General features: G+C 40.1%; 1 protein-coding gene across 2 annotated transcripts in view; it reads right to left on the minus strand.

Annotated features, from left to right (window-relative positions):
- ELMO1 (engulfment and cell motility 1) overlaps positions 1–16,929 on the minus strand; it is a gene marked incomplete at its 5' end in the record, with an annotated part of 264,986 nt that overhangs the window by 199,922 nt on the left and 48,135 nt on the right. The window contains 4 exons of one of the 2 annotated variants that reach the window (XM_084280366.1): positions 889–967; positions 1,797–1,948; positions 8,621–8,720; positions 15,717–15,752. In XM_084280366.1, coding sequence (XP_084136492.1) covers positions 889–967; positions 1,797–1,948; positions 8,621–8,720; positions 15,717–15,752 — 367 coding nt within the window. Of the gene's footprint in view, positions 1–852; positions 968–1,796; positions 1,949–8,620; positions 8,721–15,716; positions 15,753–16,929 lie in introns of those variants that run through there. The other variant, XM_084280367.1, reaches the window with a different exon arrangement.

Consider the following 16,929-nt stretch of genomic DNA (forward strand, 5'->3'; position numbering starts at 1 on the left):
GAAGAAGGATAAAGGCAAGAGGCAGGGGGAAAAAAGGCTCTTTAAAACCAATCCATGGCTTTACTTTCCCCTGCTTGTCATTTTAAAACTATTTTTGAAGCAAATAGAAAAAATTCCCATTAAGGCTTTGGCACTGCTTTAAACAGTCTCCAGCATTTAAAAATGTAAATAAACCTAAAGAAAGTCATTGTCAGAACTGATCAGCAGCTCTCAATGAACTTGTTCTGGACACTAACAGTATGTCACCGCAAGAATTATCATCACCATTCCTGATGACTGAAATACTAAGTAAATAAATGACTACATATGTTTTGACACAGGCTAATGACTTGATAAACATGGATAAAACTTCTCTATTTCATAACACATTGCATTCCATCCTCATTTAACAGCAACTAGCAATCTTGAAATATTTCCTTTTGAGACTTCTGATCTCTGGCCCCAAAGTTAACTTAAAATAGTGTAGTATATAAATCATGAAATGCTTACATGGCAAGATATTTCCATTTTCAAAAGGAACACAATTTTTTATTAAAAAATAGTGGGTGGGGGTGGAGGAGTGAACAGTTTGCCAAAAAAAAAAGTGCCTAGTTTTACAAGCTGTGCTGGCAAAGGGTTCAGTACAATAAATACTACAGCCAACCACAGACAATATGGTTCACTTGAGGTTACAGGGAACTAAAAAGCACAGAGGAATACTTAATTCCTACCAATAATGGCGCAAGATGGAGGTAGCACCATTAAAATTAGCTATAACAGCATGAAACCACAGAACAAGCTTCAGTTTGAATGAACTGCAGGAAAAATGAGACTAGGACAATTGCAGGTGTGAATATGATACACTTTTTCTACAGCTACGTAGATACACAACAGGAACCAACCACATACCTGTCTCTTGTCATCCGGCGCTTTAAGGAAAAGTGCATTTATTACCGCTATGGTGTATGTTTGGATTTCTTGGTCTGTCCTGTTTGGAACAAAATTTTAAACACAAAAGCAGTATGTGAATACACACAAACTGTGAAAATTGATCTGCCAGTTCCATTACTACAGGTAGAAGGTGGAGGGACTGTTTGCTCTTCAAGTTGATCATGGAAAGTCAAGCAATCAGTCAAAGTTGGTCATGACCAGGTTATCTCTGTTATCAGGAAAGACAAGATGTTCCAGAGGGAGACCTGGCATTCAAGAAAGGTGGAATGAATCACATCCCAGAAGTGCCATTGACCCTCCACTGATCCTATCAGGAGTCCAGACAATTAGCTTCTACCAGATGCCCAACAGCTAGATGTAGGAAAGGAAATCTTCCCTAAAGGATTCTGGAGATTAACCTGCCAGTATTAAAAGCCTTAATTAAAAGGCAAACGTCCCAGCCAGGAGGCACACATAACTACGGTTCACCACAGATTACAGTATACTACAAGAGGCAGTTTCCATCCATTTAATCACCACACATTGCTCTCCCTTTTCAAATACACCTTCAGCAAAACTTGACCAATTTTTGTCTTACTTTCCAGAGGCTGGCGAGCAGAACAACCCCATCTGTATGCCACTGGTGTTAAGCAGTTTATGACTACAGGGGGCTATTCTATTCCTTCCCCACTTCCAGCCACACGGACAACTTAGCATATTGGTTTGGTTTTTTTAATAAACAAACTCAATCCAGTCATCATCCATCCACGTATAGTGGATGCAGGAGCCATAGAGGTCACTGGTTTCTATACCACCCTTTTTCCAAATGCTGTGTTCATGTAGGGGGAAAAAAAAAAGATTAAAAATCCACCATATCAGACACTCACCCCTGCAGGTGTGGGATTAGCTGCCCAATTGTGATCTCCTGTGCCACCTTCTGGTACAGGTCGTGGCTATTGAGCACCATCGATTCCAGGATTGCTAGCGACCGTTGCAAGATAGAGATGTCCGAGGCAAATTTGTTCACGTAGCTTGCTATCTACAAATTCAAACATTTAGAGAGTTTACATCTTATCATAAAAAGGAGAAAGGAAAGAAAAGAAAAGAAAGCAAAAGGTGGACGTGGCTCAGAAAAGGTATTAGAATAAAAAGTAGCTTTGTCCACATGCCAGGTATCAGTGAACACCTGACACTAATCAGCCACACACTGTAGATACCTTCATTGGATACAGTGGCACACACTCTTCAGCTGGCACCAATCACCATATATTTATGTCAATATTCATATCACCAAAATATATACTTCAGCATCACATTATGAAGGTTGTAAATCAACCTTAAAAAACTGGAACTGTTATATTTTTTGTGATGAAACTTTTGGAATGGACAAGGAGAATATTTGTCATTCTCCCCAGCAGAAATCCGTGTAAAACTGTTGCAGAAAAGACATTTCCATTTTGCTGGCAACACTCAAGCAAAACAAGCAGTTTTCTCCCCCCTCCCCACCCCCTTGCTGTTACCAACAACAACACTGAAAGCTCTCTCCGGGTTACAAATGAAAACTCTGTTGATGATCATTTATCAGCACAACTGGTTCCATAACTCTGTCTCGAATCCAGTCCCGCTAAGTGTTCATGCATTAATAACCTTCACTTTTACTGCAAGCTGCCACAAACAAATGGCATGTTAATCAAAAACAGGTCAGATCTCCACTTTTTGTAACATAGCAATGGCTGGCTGTGAGCACATCTGCAGAGCCAATACAGCTGTGCAGTAAGACGTGGCAATGTTCTTCCGCATGCTGCCCAGTCCTTGGCCCAGCTTCCCAAGGAGGAGTTTGCCTGCTGATGATGCAGGCAGCAAGAACTGCCTGGGCTTTCCTTGAATGCACAAATATCCTCAGCACAATCAAGCTGAAAGGTACCCAAAGAAGCACAGACAGGAGAAATGTTGTGAGACCTCAGTTATTTGCCTTTAACAGATAAGCAACAGTGGCCATCTCAAATGTGATGCACTCCTTCCAGAAAACTTCAAGCCCATGCCCTTCCTCAGTAGTTAGGCTACAAGCCATTAATGGGATTCTATTGTTTCTGATTCTTGTTGCTTAGACCTTGGCATGATTTTCCTTTTGGAGGAAGAAAGGCATGCCCTGTGGTTGGGAAATCCGCATGTAAAAATCACAGTTAAAGACTGACATGTAAACAATGACACTGTTTTGCATTTGTGACATTTTGAGTAGTGCTGAAGGAGCAAAACACCCTTTCTACAACTTTGGTTGCAGTTGACAAGGAAAGATGGACAGATTTTACTTTTTCTCATCTATAGCAGCACTGTTTGCTACTTGCATTGCATTGCAATAGGAACATGGGATGCTGAATATACCTCAAATCAGGAAATACACACTGACTTTACAGAAAATAAAGAACCAACCCATACATGCACAGAGAACAGGAAGAGAGATGTAACACAATTAGCCTTTTTCTACTCCAGGATTTCAGTATCTGCTGCCTGCAAGTCCTGAGCCCAAGTTATATTTACATTAGTATACAACACACATCTGCTGTTCAGGGTAACGAGCTGCAGCTCAGACTCACTGTATTCTACCCTACCTCTCAGTGATCATCCAGCTGTTTTCTGATGCATCGCAGCCAGAGCTGCCAGATGCCCCAAAAGCCCACAATACAGACAGCATATGCACAGAGCAACTCTGCGCTACTCACACAATAAATCAAATGCGGTCTGGACACCTCAAAGTCATCAGGCACCCACGGATCGATTGTGCAGCAGGAATACAATATGTCCAGACTGTGTCCCAACTTGTCAGACTGCTGTCACTGTCCTGTTCAGAAGGCCTGACATGTACGAATTATTCTTGTTGCAGCAGCTTTTTCTAATTATATTTCAAGTGGCAGCATAAATGCTTCACTGGGATATAACGTATTCCTATCAGGGACCTGCAGATATGTCGCAGTACAGATAACTGAATCCTGAGTCTAGGGCAGGTGGCCTTAGACTTATTTATTCTTTTGACCACACTACATAACATCTTCTAATCATAAACACAAACCCATCATATGAAGCTGGCCTGTGTGTTTAAAAAGCTATGACATACCACACTGAGCATACATCTGCTAGGTACCTTGCATGTCAAACTATGTATATTCATAACCACCTTGCTGAAGCATGAAATCTGGCCAGAAATAACAGGCTTGTCTACTGTGGTGGTTTGACCCTGGCTGGAAGCCAGATGCCCACCAAAGCCACTCTATAACTCCCCTTTTCAGCTGGACAGGGGAAAAAATACATATTGAAACACTCAGGAGTCAAGATAAGGACAGGGAGAGATCATTCTGCAATAAGTGTCATGGACGAAACAGACTCAACACAGAATAAAGGAAAGAAAACTAATTTATTACACTGCACTGCACACCCAGTGACACCAGAGTCGGGTAATGAGAAGTGTGACCAGATCTTAAAGCACCTCCCCCCACCTCCTTTCTTAGCAGACTTCACTTTAGTGACGATGTCTCTTCTTTCTTCCCCTCCACTGTGTCATGGGGAGGGGCAGGGAATGTGGATTTTGGTCAGTTCCTCACAAAATCCTTTTCTTCTTAGCTGAGGGGGCATTCTTCACACTCCTCCCCTGCTGTTGGGGTCCCACCCGTGGGAGATGGTCCTCCACAAACTTCTGTACTGTGAATCCTTTCCCATGGGGCTTCAGCTCTACCCCAACTACCCCAGCATGGGTCACACTTCTATAGGGTGCAGTCACAGAATGTCTCTCAGTCTCTCAGACCCAGACTGCTCCACAGCCTGGTTCCCCACAAAATCACAAGCTCCTCCCCTAGCAAGTCTGCTCCAGTGTGCATCTCTCTCTCGCTCATCTCTGTATCTATATCTCTCTTCACAGGCTGCAAGTGCTGCAGAGGCCTGCTCCAATGCAGGTCACACCATCTTCCATGTCTCCATCTGCTCCAGTGGGAGGCCTCTCCACAGGCTGCAGGGGCATCTTTCTCCCTGTGGCACGTGCAGTGCCTCCTCCCCTCCTTCTTCACTGTCCTTGGTGTCTGCACAGTTCCTTTCATCTTCTCACTCCTTTCTCTGGTGGCAGAAAGTGTCTGGCTGTGTTTTTTTCCCTTCTTAAGTGCGATTCCCAGACGTGCTACAACTGTCTTTGATGGGCTTGGCCTTGGTCAACAACTCTGGCCTTGAGCTGGCTGGCGTTTGTTCTCTCAGGCCTGCAGAGAGCTTCTGGCTGCTTCTTGCAGAAGCCACCACTGCAACCCCCCACTCATCCACCACAACCCCGCCACGCAAAACTACAACATCTACCCTGATACATAAGGCATGCTACTTCCAGAGAGAGTAAAAGAATGTAAAAAGAAATTCTATTACCCTACTTAAAGTTCTGGGTGCATAAAAAAAAGATGATCCTTCTTGAAAAGAGACAAGAATCAACAGGAGTTCAGATTTATATTATTTGCTGTTCTCTGCTTGTTGAGGACCACACGCATGGAGGGCTTTCAACATCTAAAAATAATCCTGCACTCATTTCATAAAAATTCTGATGAGAAAAATAATGCAAACTCACAGAAACACCACCTCTCTGCCAGAAATAAGCAACTTCATTGCTTTGCACTTTTCCATGAAAAACTGTCACATGGGGGGGTGTTATTAAGGATAAAAACTACTTGTTCACTGGAATTCCTGTAACCTTAATACCTGCAAAGAGCCGCATACAAAGGCTGCTCAACTTCCAGTTGATTTCAAGAGAATCTAGGAATCAGAATGCCCTTACACATTCAGCCCCAGTGCTCTGCTGAAATAGGAGCTAGATGTGTAAAGTGAAAGTAGATAAGAAACCATACAGCAAATTCAACAACATCATCTGATTTCACTTCCTGTTTCAGCATCACTTAAAGCACGGAAGAGAATTCAAAAGTTAAAAACTGAAAGTTAAAAAAAAAAATTAATAACCCAAACAAAATAAACCCTTCCATCAAAAAAAAAAAAAAAACCCAAAAAAAAAACAAAAAACCAACAAACCAAACCACAACAAAACCCAACCCAAAACAAAATAACACTTGGGAAAAGACCAATGAAGGCAACAGATCTGTCTGATTTTTGGAGTAGTAGTATGTTCTTCAGTTATTTGTCTGGATCATTATGATGTCAGAAGCATCCAACAAAGTTTTGTAGTTTTGTTAAGTCCTAATGCATAGAAAAATTTAAGTACATATCTCCTTTTCAAATCAGGAACTAGAGTTTCATTTGACTACAGAAAATACAACAGTTGTGAGACAGAGAAATACGTTCCTGCTGCCATTCCCTTTTCCTGCATAGTACATTTTTAAGGCAGAGTAAACAATTCATCAAGGTTAAGACCGCACATCACACAGTTATGAAACAGCAATTAGTTAAAAATATCTTAGAATTATTTATCTCAAGGATTACTACAAATTTGGTTTTTCATAGGAACTGAAATAGAAGTACCAAACTTGTGGAGCTTATTCTGATATCCAGTTACCAGAACACTTTAAAAACAGGGCATCCAAATCCTTTCAGCAATTACAGAAACTGGAAATAAACATTTTTGCCATAAGGAAGAAAAAGTCTTGAGAGAATCTTGTGTATCATAAAGAAGTTTTTTCAAATGAATCTGTTTTCCCTTATGATAGGGGACCAAGCTCTCCTTGAAACTGTCAATTCTTATTTGCAGCAGTTGGAATAGCAGTCTTTATGTACCCAAAGGATGGGAGGGAGACAGCATCCAACACCAAGTCATTAGAAGCAGTTAGAGGTTCCCCTTGAGATCTCCTCCAGCTTCTACATTTTAAATTAGAAAACTATTCGAGGGAAAAAAAGTTCAGATTAATTCCTCCTTGTTGCAGTTTGGCTTCCGTTTATCATGAAGGACAGCTTCAAAGGGCAGAAGCACTTGAAGCAGGATTGCAAAGTTCCCCCTCAGCTAGCAGAAACCTATCACTCCCTTATCCATCCTGTTAACCACTTGAGCTAGCCCATCAGCAACCTCAAGTGGACTGTCAACAGCCAAGGTCAGAGAAGTAAGCAAGAATAAAGCTTCAGATCGCTGCCAGAGAGGCACCATCTAAAGGTCCTCCTTCAGCTTTGCCCCTTGCCTACACAGACCTGTGCTGAGGGCTCTTCTCGTTCCCCTTTCCTCTCCTTTTGTCATTATTTGTCCTTCTGTTTCTCTTTTAACTGTCCTATTGTTCTCCTTGGTCCTTTTCTTGTCCATCAGTTTCGCTTTTGGTTTTTACTGGGGAGTTTTATTTTTCAAAGGTACTTTGTGAGAATCCTTTTGTTTGTGTCTTCAGTTGGGAATTTTTGGGCTGGTTTGTATTTTTTTTTTCCTGTTGGTTATAGGTTTTTTGTTTTCTTGTTCTTTGGTGTTTTTTTTTTTTTTTAATAGGCCACTGACCAGGGAACCTTATGGAAGTGCCAGACAGAAGAGATGAGCCATTAACAAGGGCACACGCAACCTTTCTTCTGTAGTTACTATTAATGCACAGGGCGTAACACCTTGGTAGGGTTAGACAAAGAAAATTCTGAGTGACCAATAAAGTACACTGAATTCATTTTAGCAAGGTTATTCATACACTTAGTAGGCTTCTTAGAAGTAAATAAGGTGTTCTGGTCTTGACCTTGTATCTCACAAAGTCAAGAAACAATTATAGTATTTTATTTGCCATGGAAAGATAGTCACCATTGTAATAATATACCCAACCTGAAAGAATAGCAAACAAAATGACAGTCCAAAAATCAGACCAATTATACTATTTTTTTTCTTAGAAGTTGTATCCATCACTTTTAATTACCAAAAACAATCTTCAAAATCTAACACGCTTCATAATTGTTTCTTCTTTCTCTTTTGGCAACAAAAGTAAATTTGTACTTTCCTTTAGTGGCAGAAATGCTCTAAACCAAATTTAAATTAAAAGTCTGTGCTCTGACACATGTTGTTACAGCAAGGAGATCTTTGCCACAGGTTACATTAGTTCCATTACCACTCCTGCTACTATTTTAGTGAAGTAACTCTGACATCTTTCAAACTTGATCAAGCACACTTTAAACCAAAAACTTTTTTCTCAAGTCTGTTAAACCTCTGTACTCCAGTGTTTCTGCTGCTTTTGTGCACCTCATACATGTCAGGTAAGAAGAAAAAAAATGTTGCAAATCATGGAAAAATGTGTTTCAAAACCACAGACCTCACCTGCAAGATTCAGGGGGGCAGTTCAACCCAATAATCTGGGTAGATATCTGCTTAATTCCAATTTGCAAACATTTCCCTTCCTCCTGTACCCCTAGAGGAAACATGTGAATGCTGGTTTTGTTTGAAGGAATATGCTATTACTCATTTTCATTAAACCAAAAGGCTAATTTTTGCTTTAACCACATGGTATCCACGCAAGGAGGTCACGCTATAATTGAGCAAGCAATTTCTTGTGTATCAAGCCTGATACTGCATTGATCCCATTTCACTCCCATTGATTTCAGTTGTAGTTGGGCCAAATCCTGCAACTACGAATATCTATAGCTTGAAATGGCACTTTAATCCCATTTTAGTGTATATTGAGTTCATTGGACAAAAAGGTACCGGGGGGAGGGGGAGAGAAAGCACTACTCACCTCAAATTTTAAAATGTAGATGCAAACCGATATAAAACATATAGCATTGATTACAAATTTACCTTTTTAATGAATGCCACAGAGAATGTATCCCACGATACAATCCCATGATCCATCAGCTCAACAAATGCAGTCAGTGTAAAGGACAACATATCTCCAAAGCTGCAAGAGACAGGAGTCATGACAACATTTACCAGTAATGCAGCAGGGCAATGACCGAGGGCTTTAAGCAGCAGGAAGCTTTCAGAGAGGCAGGAAAATTAAGCCAATTAGGAACTAAGAGGTAGGAGGAGAGCGAGAGAGGCCGTGCAACAGACAGTCTCCAAAACAATTTAGCATGGACATCAAGAATATTTGCCTAGAAGAAAGCAATTTTGTAAGAGAAGAACTAATACCCAGGAGAACATCACATGCAATGCTCAAGGAAATCAGAGTCCAAATAAAACTTCTCTTAAATTCAGAGCTAGAGCTACAACAGAAGGAAAGTAAGCTTTTTCTTAGCAATTTATGGAAATGCTTCTAATTGCAGGTCATACAGAGGTGCCACATTTTGGTACCTCCGCAACAAGCGGATTGGCAGGAAGTTAGTGGACTGTTTGTTCCTTCTCTTACAAGGAAGCAAATATATTTTAAAATTGCATAGAAGGTGAGATTCTATATTGAGCAGCAATTTTCCAATAGTTAGTGTCTCAATTTCTTTCTTTGAACCTGAATATGCACCTATGGGCAACCATGCCAAGCGAACTGCAACGTTCCCACAGTTTATCCAAGCATGGAGCTCAAGTTGTTTAGGGTCTGCTGGCCACTCCACTGTATTTTACACCTGTAAATTTATGCTTGTAAATCCCAGATTCAATGAATCTTTGTATGGAGTCAACTTGATTCAAACTGGGTTTAAACTCAACAAAGTAGGTGCTCTAACCTGACTAGCTGCACAGGAATTTTCCATGCTAGAAACCAGCTTTTAAAGATTAGCTTCATTTCTATATACAGTCAGGGCACCAAGGAGTCAGCAGCCATAAGGATTTCAATGGAGCCGTTCAATGAGGTATAACTACTGAACACAAGCAGCAGTGCACAGAGCCTGAAATGAAGCAGCACATTACCTTCAAGGGCATGCTCAATAAACCTGCAAGGTACTCTGCCACTAAGCCATTAACAACCATAAGCGTACAATCAATCTAACACAGCATGAATAGCCCCACTGATTTTAATCCAGCAGCTTACCTAATAAAAAGAGAAAATTAAAATCAAACCTCTCTCAGATTGGAAATACAATGCTCAGTATGTTGAAAAACCTTAGTCTAGTACTCTAGCCATAGCTAAGTAATGTAATTGGTAATCTTTATTGCATGATTTGCTCCCTTACTATCCTGGACCAACCCAACACAAATAAGCCAACATCCATTCAAGTTGAAGACATATGCTGCAGTACAGGGAAATAAAGCAGAAAGCTGGTTTCAGTGTGACAGCTCCAACATTCAGGTTACTGGATTTGATATAATCGTCCATTTAGGGATTTTTGATGGTGGGGTGCAGCCTTTAGCGGCCCTTTCATTTAAGATATGAGCTCTTGTCCATCAAAACTCCATAGATACCCTCCACTAAAAAAAAATAAATTGCCATTACAGACTTTTTCTGAGTAAAAACAAACAAACAAAAAAAGAATCTCACACCTTGTTCTTCCACCATAAGGGCATCCACAGGGGCTTTGATTATTTATGACAAAATGAAAAAACTACACCAAACAAGAAACATACTGTCTCTTTAAAAAAAATCCACCATGATTCTGCAGGGAGTATTCTGTTCAGCAAATACAGGCTCTGGAAGTTTTTGTTGTGGGGTTAGGGGCATCTGTGTTTGTTTGTTTGTTTAATATTGCAAATCTTCTAAGAATTAAATTAGATTTAAAATGTCATCATTGGCATTTCAAATAAGCAAGGATTTCATAACAAGATGACAGAAGCCTTTGCAGGAAATTCGATCGGCTCTGTCATTTTTCCCACCCCATTCCTTTTGCATAAAATAGTTACTTATGAATCCACAAATAAAACAGCACCCCTAGGAGAGTCTTCTTTCTAAAAACCAAATTCTCATGCATCTTAATGACAGAATACTTAAACAAATATACGGAATTCTGGTGTTTTAAGCAGCCAGACTAAATTAGATCCAAATTTTTAAAAAAAGAAAAAAAAAAAAAAGGAAAAGGCCATATATTTTGAAAAGCAAACAAAAATATCACTAAGCTAAGCAGATAATTTACCTCTAGATTTTCTCATGTCCTGTTTCAAAATTTAGTCAACTAACCTGTATTTCGTGCACAAAACCTCTTCTATAACCAAATTCTACAGGAAAGTTAATCCCTATTAACAATAGGTCTAGTTTAGAGGGATTACTTAAACTGTATTAACCCTGCATATGGATATTCACCTTCAGAACAGCAGTGGCAGGCAATTCCAATTAGTTTAATTTCTTTACATTTAACAGTCTCAATTGTTCTCACCAAAACTGCCAATTAAGCCAGCCTCCTCCACAACTTTGGAGGGAAAACTGGGTTAATGGAGTTGAAAATACTAGTATTAATGTTTAAACCTGGTTTTAGTAGATGTGACAATGGCGCAACCCTTTGGGTTCCATCAAGTTGAAAGGACTTGTCAACTTAAAATGATCAGACACCCCACCAGGTCTCACTCCAGTGACACTGCTTCAAATAATTAAGGAGAATGAAGAGGTGCAACACTGTGACTAATCAAGCAGCAAGAAATACTCCATCTCTGTACGTTATGCAGCACCACACATACATAGTATGTATTCTTTAAATACATAGCTATACATATGCACCAGCACAGAGATGTATGCACTAAGTGGGGCTGCAGTGCAGAAGTCAAAAGCCAGGCTTGAAGGATAAGCATGGAGACTAGCACAGTTAGGTTTGAAAGCAAACTCCAGGGTAACTATGGCACTGAAGCATCTGGAAGGGAAAGGGAGTGGTGTTGGTTGTTGTTACATGTTTAAACACAAGCCAGTAGGTAGAAACAGACTTGAAGCAATTAATTCATTTCAAGATGCACACACACAGACACACTCATACCATTAAGAGCTGCAGACAGAGCAGATGCTAGAAGCTTCAAGAGAATCAAAGCTCGTTCGTGAGAGTAGTAATCTCAGAAAATATAGGGTAGGAGCTGTTTAACTCAAAGTCTCAGTGAGTGTTTTAGTCATACTAAGAAGTCCGAAAAATGATGGGGTCTCTTCCTTCGTAAAACATTTTTAGACTAATCCATAGCACAAGGCACAACCGTTCTGTAAATATCAAACCCTTTCATTTCTGGCAAAATGACTCAATAGTTTTACGGTAATTCCCTAATGAAGGTGCTGTTTTAATGTGTGCCATTGCAGCAAGAGGGGGGAATAATCAGAAAGATGACCTGTGCGATAGCAATTTCATATTTAACACTGCCATTTTGATGATTTGTGCTTTCAGGCAAGCTACCTGTACAATCTCCCCCTGAGCATGCTGTTCGGGGCTCTGGCTCTTAGGTGGGGACACCTCATGTTGGTACAGCTGATGAAGTTTCCCCATTCTTTGCTGTCTGACTCCCTGCTTCTAACCCTGGTTGCAAGGATAGGCAAGCTGGTGATGAAGCACCTCCTCACTCACAGCAGCTCCCAGTAAAAACCTCTTAAGCAGTGGAAAGCTGTGGTTAGTAACATTGGCTCTCCCAGCGTGAGCTGCTCCAGAGTGGATGGAAGGTCATGCCCAGACCTACAGCTTGTGCACCTCAATCCCTCCAGCAGACCTGACTGAAGAGAAATTCAACAGCTGCGTTTCACATTTCTAGCCTTTTGGAGAAATATCAGGTCAAAGCCTGTTAATTTAGGTTCCTAACAATTTTCTGCTTTCTGACCTTAAGCATCTCTGAAGAAAAAACACCCCTCCACACATTTTGGTATTAGCTTTTCTTAAAAATGACAGGAATGTGCATGTGACCCTGAGCGCTCCATCTACCTCTCACCTGCCTTCCTAGTATCATTTCTACATGACAAACCATCTTCTTCTCACATATCTAAGTAGTCCTTAAAGGTACACATAGAACTATGTTTGATATATCCAAAAAAGCCTCAAGCAATCTGGTTCTCTTATAAAACTAAATTAATGGGACTTGAGCACCCAAATCCCTGGAGGTCTGGTTTTCTGGAGATTTTTTTTTGGGGGGGGGGGGGGAATGTGGGGGAATCGCAATTATTGTTTAACGCACATACGAAAATGAACATTTTATTCTACTGAGGAGGAGAAAATATTCAGCTGTTCAAATAATTCTTTAAATTGAGATAATTATCCGGGCTTAGTTGTCATCAGGTAACATTAAAAAAGCACTAGAAGCTTTTATAAGGCTAGGTGAACTCTCTTGGTACAAGTTGCACAAGAAAATCTGGAAATTAACTGGTGCTTGTCTGTGAAAACCAGGATACAGCCTCCAGCCCGTTAGAAGCCAAAGACATATTTACACAAATTATCTTTCATGGGCAAAATAAACCCAAATCTGATCTCTAATTGTGCAGAGGAAAGGCAGCAAAGAAACAACTTTAACTGGGCAGGAGGCAACAAAAGAGTTCGAGCCTACGACCAAATGGAGGAGTTAAGGAAGCAGTAACTAAGTCCCTTATCATTCCCCAACCATGCTCACAGCCTAACACTGGGCAGCTGAAAGGCCTGACATCATTGAGGTCAACATCAAAGACTAAGAACAGCTTTTTAAGTTAGAGTCGTCAAGGATAAATGGCCATGAATAAATTTAAACTGGGGAGCAAAATGTATCTAATCATCAGAGGACAAGAGCTCTGGAAAAGCCATGAGGGCAAGAAACCTAACCCAGTCTCTAAGGAAGACTGATGATGCAGCAGGATGCTTTTGCAAGCAGTGTGAGCAAGTGCTTTTTTTATTGCTAGGGCTCCTCTTCATTGCTTCTACATTGCCTTGTTTTTTTCACATAACCTTTCCAAGGGTGAAGCTAAGCCACCATCAAATCAAACTAGGAGCAATTCACACCTACTTGGTACTTACTCTGTACAGCTGAAAATGACTGAACAATTTGAGGGGAAGCTGCCTCTGTTTTTCTAGATGATTACAGAAAATGCACTTAACTGCTACACTGCAACTGACACACATGTATATATTTTTAAATCTTTATCATGCCAAGCACCTCTGGAATATTTATTTGTGGTACAATTTCACTACTTTCATTACAAGGGATCAGCTCTACTTACATTAAACCACTGGCATTCCAAAAACCTGAAATGGCTTTGTACCCCTGGTATCAGAGGTTCTTTAAGCTTGAAAATTAACTCTGATTAGGGAAAACAAGCTGAGAATTTTAAACAGAGCTGTATAAATAACACAACCAGGTGTAGATACTCTTATTATGGAGTATGACTAAATCCACTTTGAGGTACATTAAGCATTTGCTTGCATGGAAAAGCTAGCCCAGAGGAACTATTACACACTGGTTCTTCACAGATATGTGATTAGAATTACCTTTTCTCTTATTTGCCACCTTTTAAATTCCTGGGTTTGCTCATTTCATGCTAATTTCTGTAAATGGACCAGGTTTTCTTAAAAGGAGTAACTAACTGCACAGGAAAAACATCCCTCTCTAGTCAGTGTGGTCTGACTACAATTCTGTAGTGTGATGGAAAGGTCAATTGATAGAGCTGTTTCATGGGGATTTTTAAATTTTTTTTTCCATCTAAGTATTGGCCAACATGGGATAAAGAAAATCCCTTAAACAAAATGGAAACCCCAAAAACTGGCAATACTTTCTTTACATTTGTATCCACTGTTGTGCTAGATTTACATTGATCAGTAAGAACCCTCTTAGAGTGAGTAATGCCTTGTTTCCATGAGTAAACAAAACTAAACTGTGTAAAAAAATTAATTCAGATCATCAGTATGATCAGGTCCTAAAACCAGAGTGCAGTGCAAATATTAGTCATATTATAGTACTGTCTTGAGGACAATCATATAATTTAATGTAGAGAAGCTCACAGGATAACAGAATTTGGAAGCAGAAAGGTGCTGAAGGAGGATAACTGTTCTTCCAGAAAGAACTATTTTCACCGTGGTGAGGAAAAATCCACCATCTAAATGCTCAGGAGGCACCTTGTCTTGGCAGGGGTGGTGGTGCCAAGAATTCTGAAAGCCTCATGCCATTTTAATAATATTCCTCAGAAGCTTGACTGTTATGATGCAAGTTACTTTGCATTAGGTTGAGAATGCTAACATACAGGAAGGATTGAACTTTCCTGCCAAATTTATTCAAATGTATTTATTAGGCAATGACTTAATAATAAATGTTTCAGAACTCAGGTTTACAGCACATTTGCGAAAGAATGATTTAGCATGATTCAGATGGGGAGCTGTATTTCCTGTGTGATAAACCACATCAAGCTCTTGAAGGGACAGCTGCACAGTTAATTGATTAATTATTCTTTTGCTTCCTTGGGTTTTAGCTAGACTTGACATGTCCAGCTTGAAAGCCAATCAAGAGATCTGACTATCTCTTGGGGTCTTAATTTATCTAAACCTCTGAAAACTGTGCTTAACCTGAAGCACACAGAAGACCCCCATTCAAAATCAGCAGGGTAATAAGCATGTTTCTCAGCTTTCTGATATGAGGCCCTTCACTACACTATGCTTTTCTTTTATGCAGTTATTTGCAACAACTAGCATGGCCTGGGACCAACAAATAACAGGAATTCAAATGGGGACAACGACTCTTAGTTTCATCTCACTAACATCAACAATTAAAATTGCCTACTATCATTCACGTAAGCCAGACAAATTTAAGAGGGGAATTGGGAAAAGGCAGGGAAATTATTTGTTTGCTCAAATTGAAAAACAAAACAAAAGCCTTACTTAGGAAATAGAAGCCCCTGCGGAAGTTGCAGAAATGAAGCACCCACTCCACAAGCAAAGCAAAAAAAGGCTTCATCAGAGAATTTCAACAAGCATCAAATAGCAGAAGACAGAGAATGTTGAAGACTGGCTGAATGAATATGCACAGTTGTATTTACATAGAAAGATTAGCACAAGGGCCTGAACTCAGTCATGCAAAAGAAGAGAAAGTGTGCAAGGTGATGAGCTAATCAGGTTCTTACCAGGGCTTCATTATCTTCTGCAATTTCTGATATCGTCTGCAAAATTAAAACTTGCACGTGAGGAGACACACTTTAAAACATCTGTACTCTACCTATGCATACACACACACACCCACTCCCACATACCCTTCCTTAAAACTTAAAGACAGACACACAAACAGAGGCAGTAAATCACTAGCAATTTGCTGTGAATAAAAACAGTTCAGAAACTGGTAGAAAAGCATTCAAAGTTAATTTCAAATCTTTGTTCATGTGTTAACTTCTGCTAGGAAAAAAGCAGAACAGAAAAGACAGCTGAAAGGGGAAATAGATCAGATTTCTCTAAAACCTGTTTCTTTTCACTATTAAAGCATGTCTAAGCATCCTAAATTACTTAGTCATTTGTGTAAAACAAGCCTTTGGTACAAAACAATAAAGGTTCATACATTAGGAGTTTTACTGTCAGGTTGCTATGACATATAGTCCGTTGGCTGACACGCTCCTTCATTTACTTCCAATCTCCATCACTAATACTGATGTGTGAGTTGTGAGCATGGTTGAAAGCTGTTGTGCAGCTAGGGTCAGCACAGACCAAAAGCTCAGCCTTCAGAAGTCAGAGACAAGTTTTCCATTGACTTCAAATGCAGATGCAGAATTTACCCTGAGTTCTTAACCATAGACTTGCATTTACTCAACAACTCAAACCCACCAGCTCTGTGGTACCTAAATACAGGGCAGGAGTCTTACTCCAACACAACGTGCAAGCTCACCTGCAGCTCTTTTGCCCTTAGAAGTCACTCACTGATGGACATGCCAAGACCCATGGTGCTGTATCAGCCCACTTGAGAAAGATAACCTGATTAAGTGTCACTTACTGATTCAGATTCCAAGAGGCCAAGCTATGTACCTAGCCTTCAGTGTGATGCTCTTGCTTTCCTAGTAACTTCCAAAACATTTGGTTTCTAGTTGCAGCAAGAGGTTTAACATACCCCAAGTTTTTTTTTATTTAGGCATTTCCTATTTTTCCTCCAAGATCTATGCTGTGGTGTCTCATCAGTGAATCAAAAGCTATGGCATCGTGTTATGAAATTCAGGAAACTGGAAGCCAAATATTTAGGGGAGGAGGGAAGGAAATAAGTGAACGTGCAAGATGTAGCCCACTAATCATAATCTGCAAGTCATCTTCCTGCTAATAACTGGCTTCAGAACTGCTGATTATGCTACTAAGCAAGCT

The sequence above is a fragment of the Gallinula chloropus genome (genome assembly GCF_964237585.1).
Source record: "Gallinula chloropus genome assembly, chromosome: 2".
NCBI classification, from domain to species: domain Eukaryota; kingdom Metazoa; phylum Chordata; class Aves; order Gruiformes; family Rallidae; genus Gallinula; species Gallinula chloropus.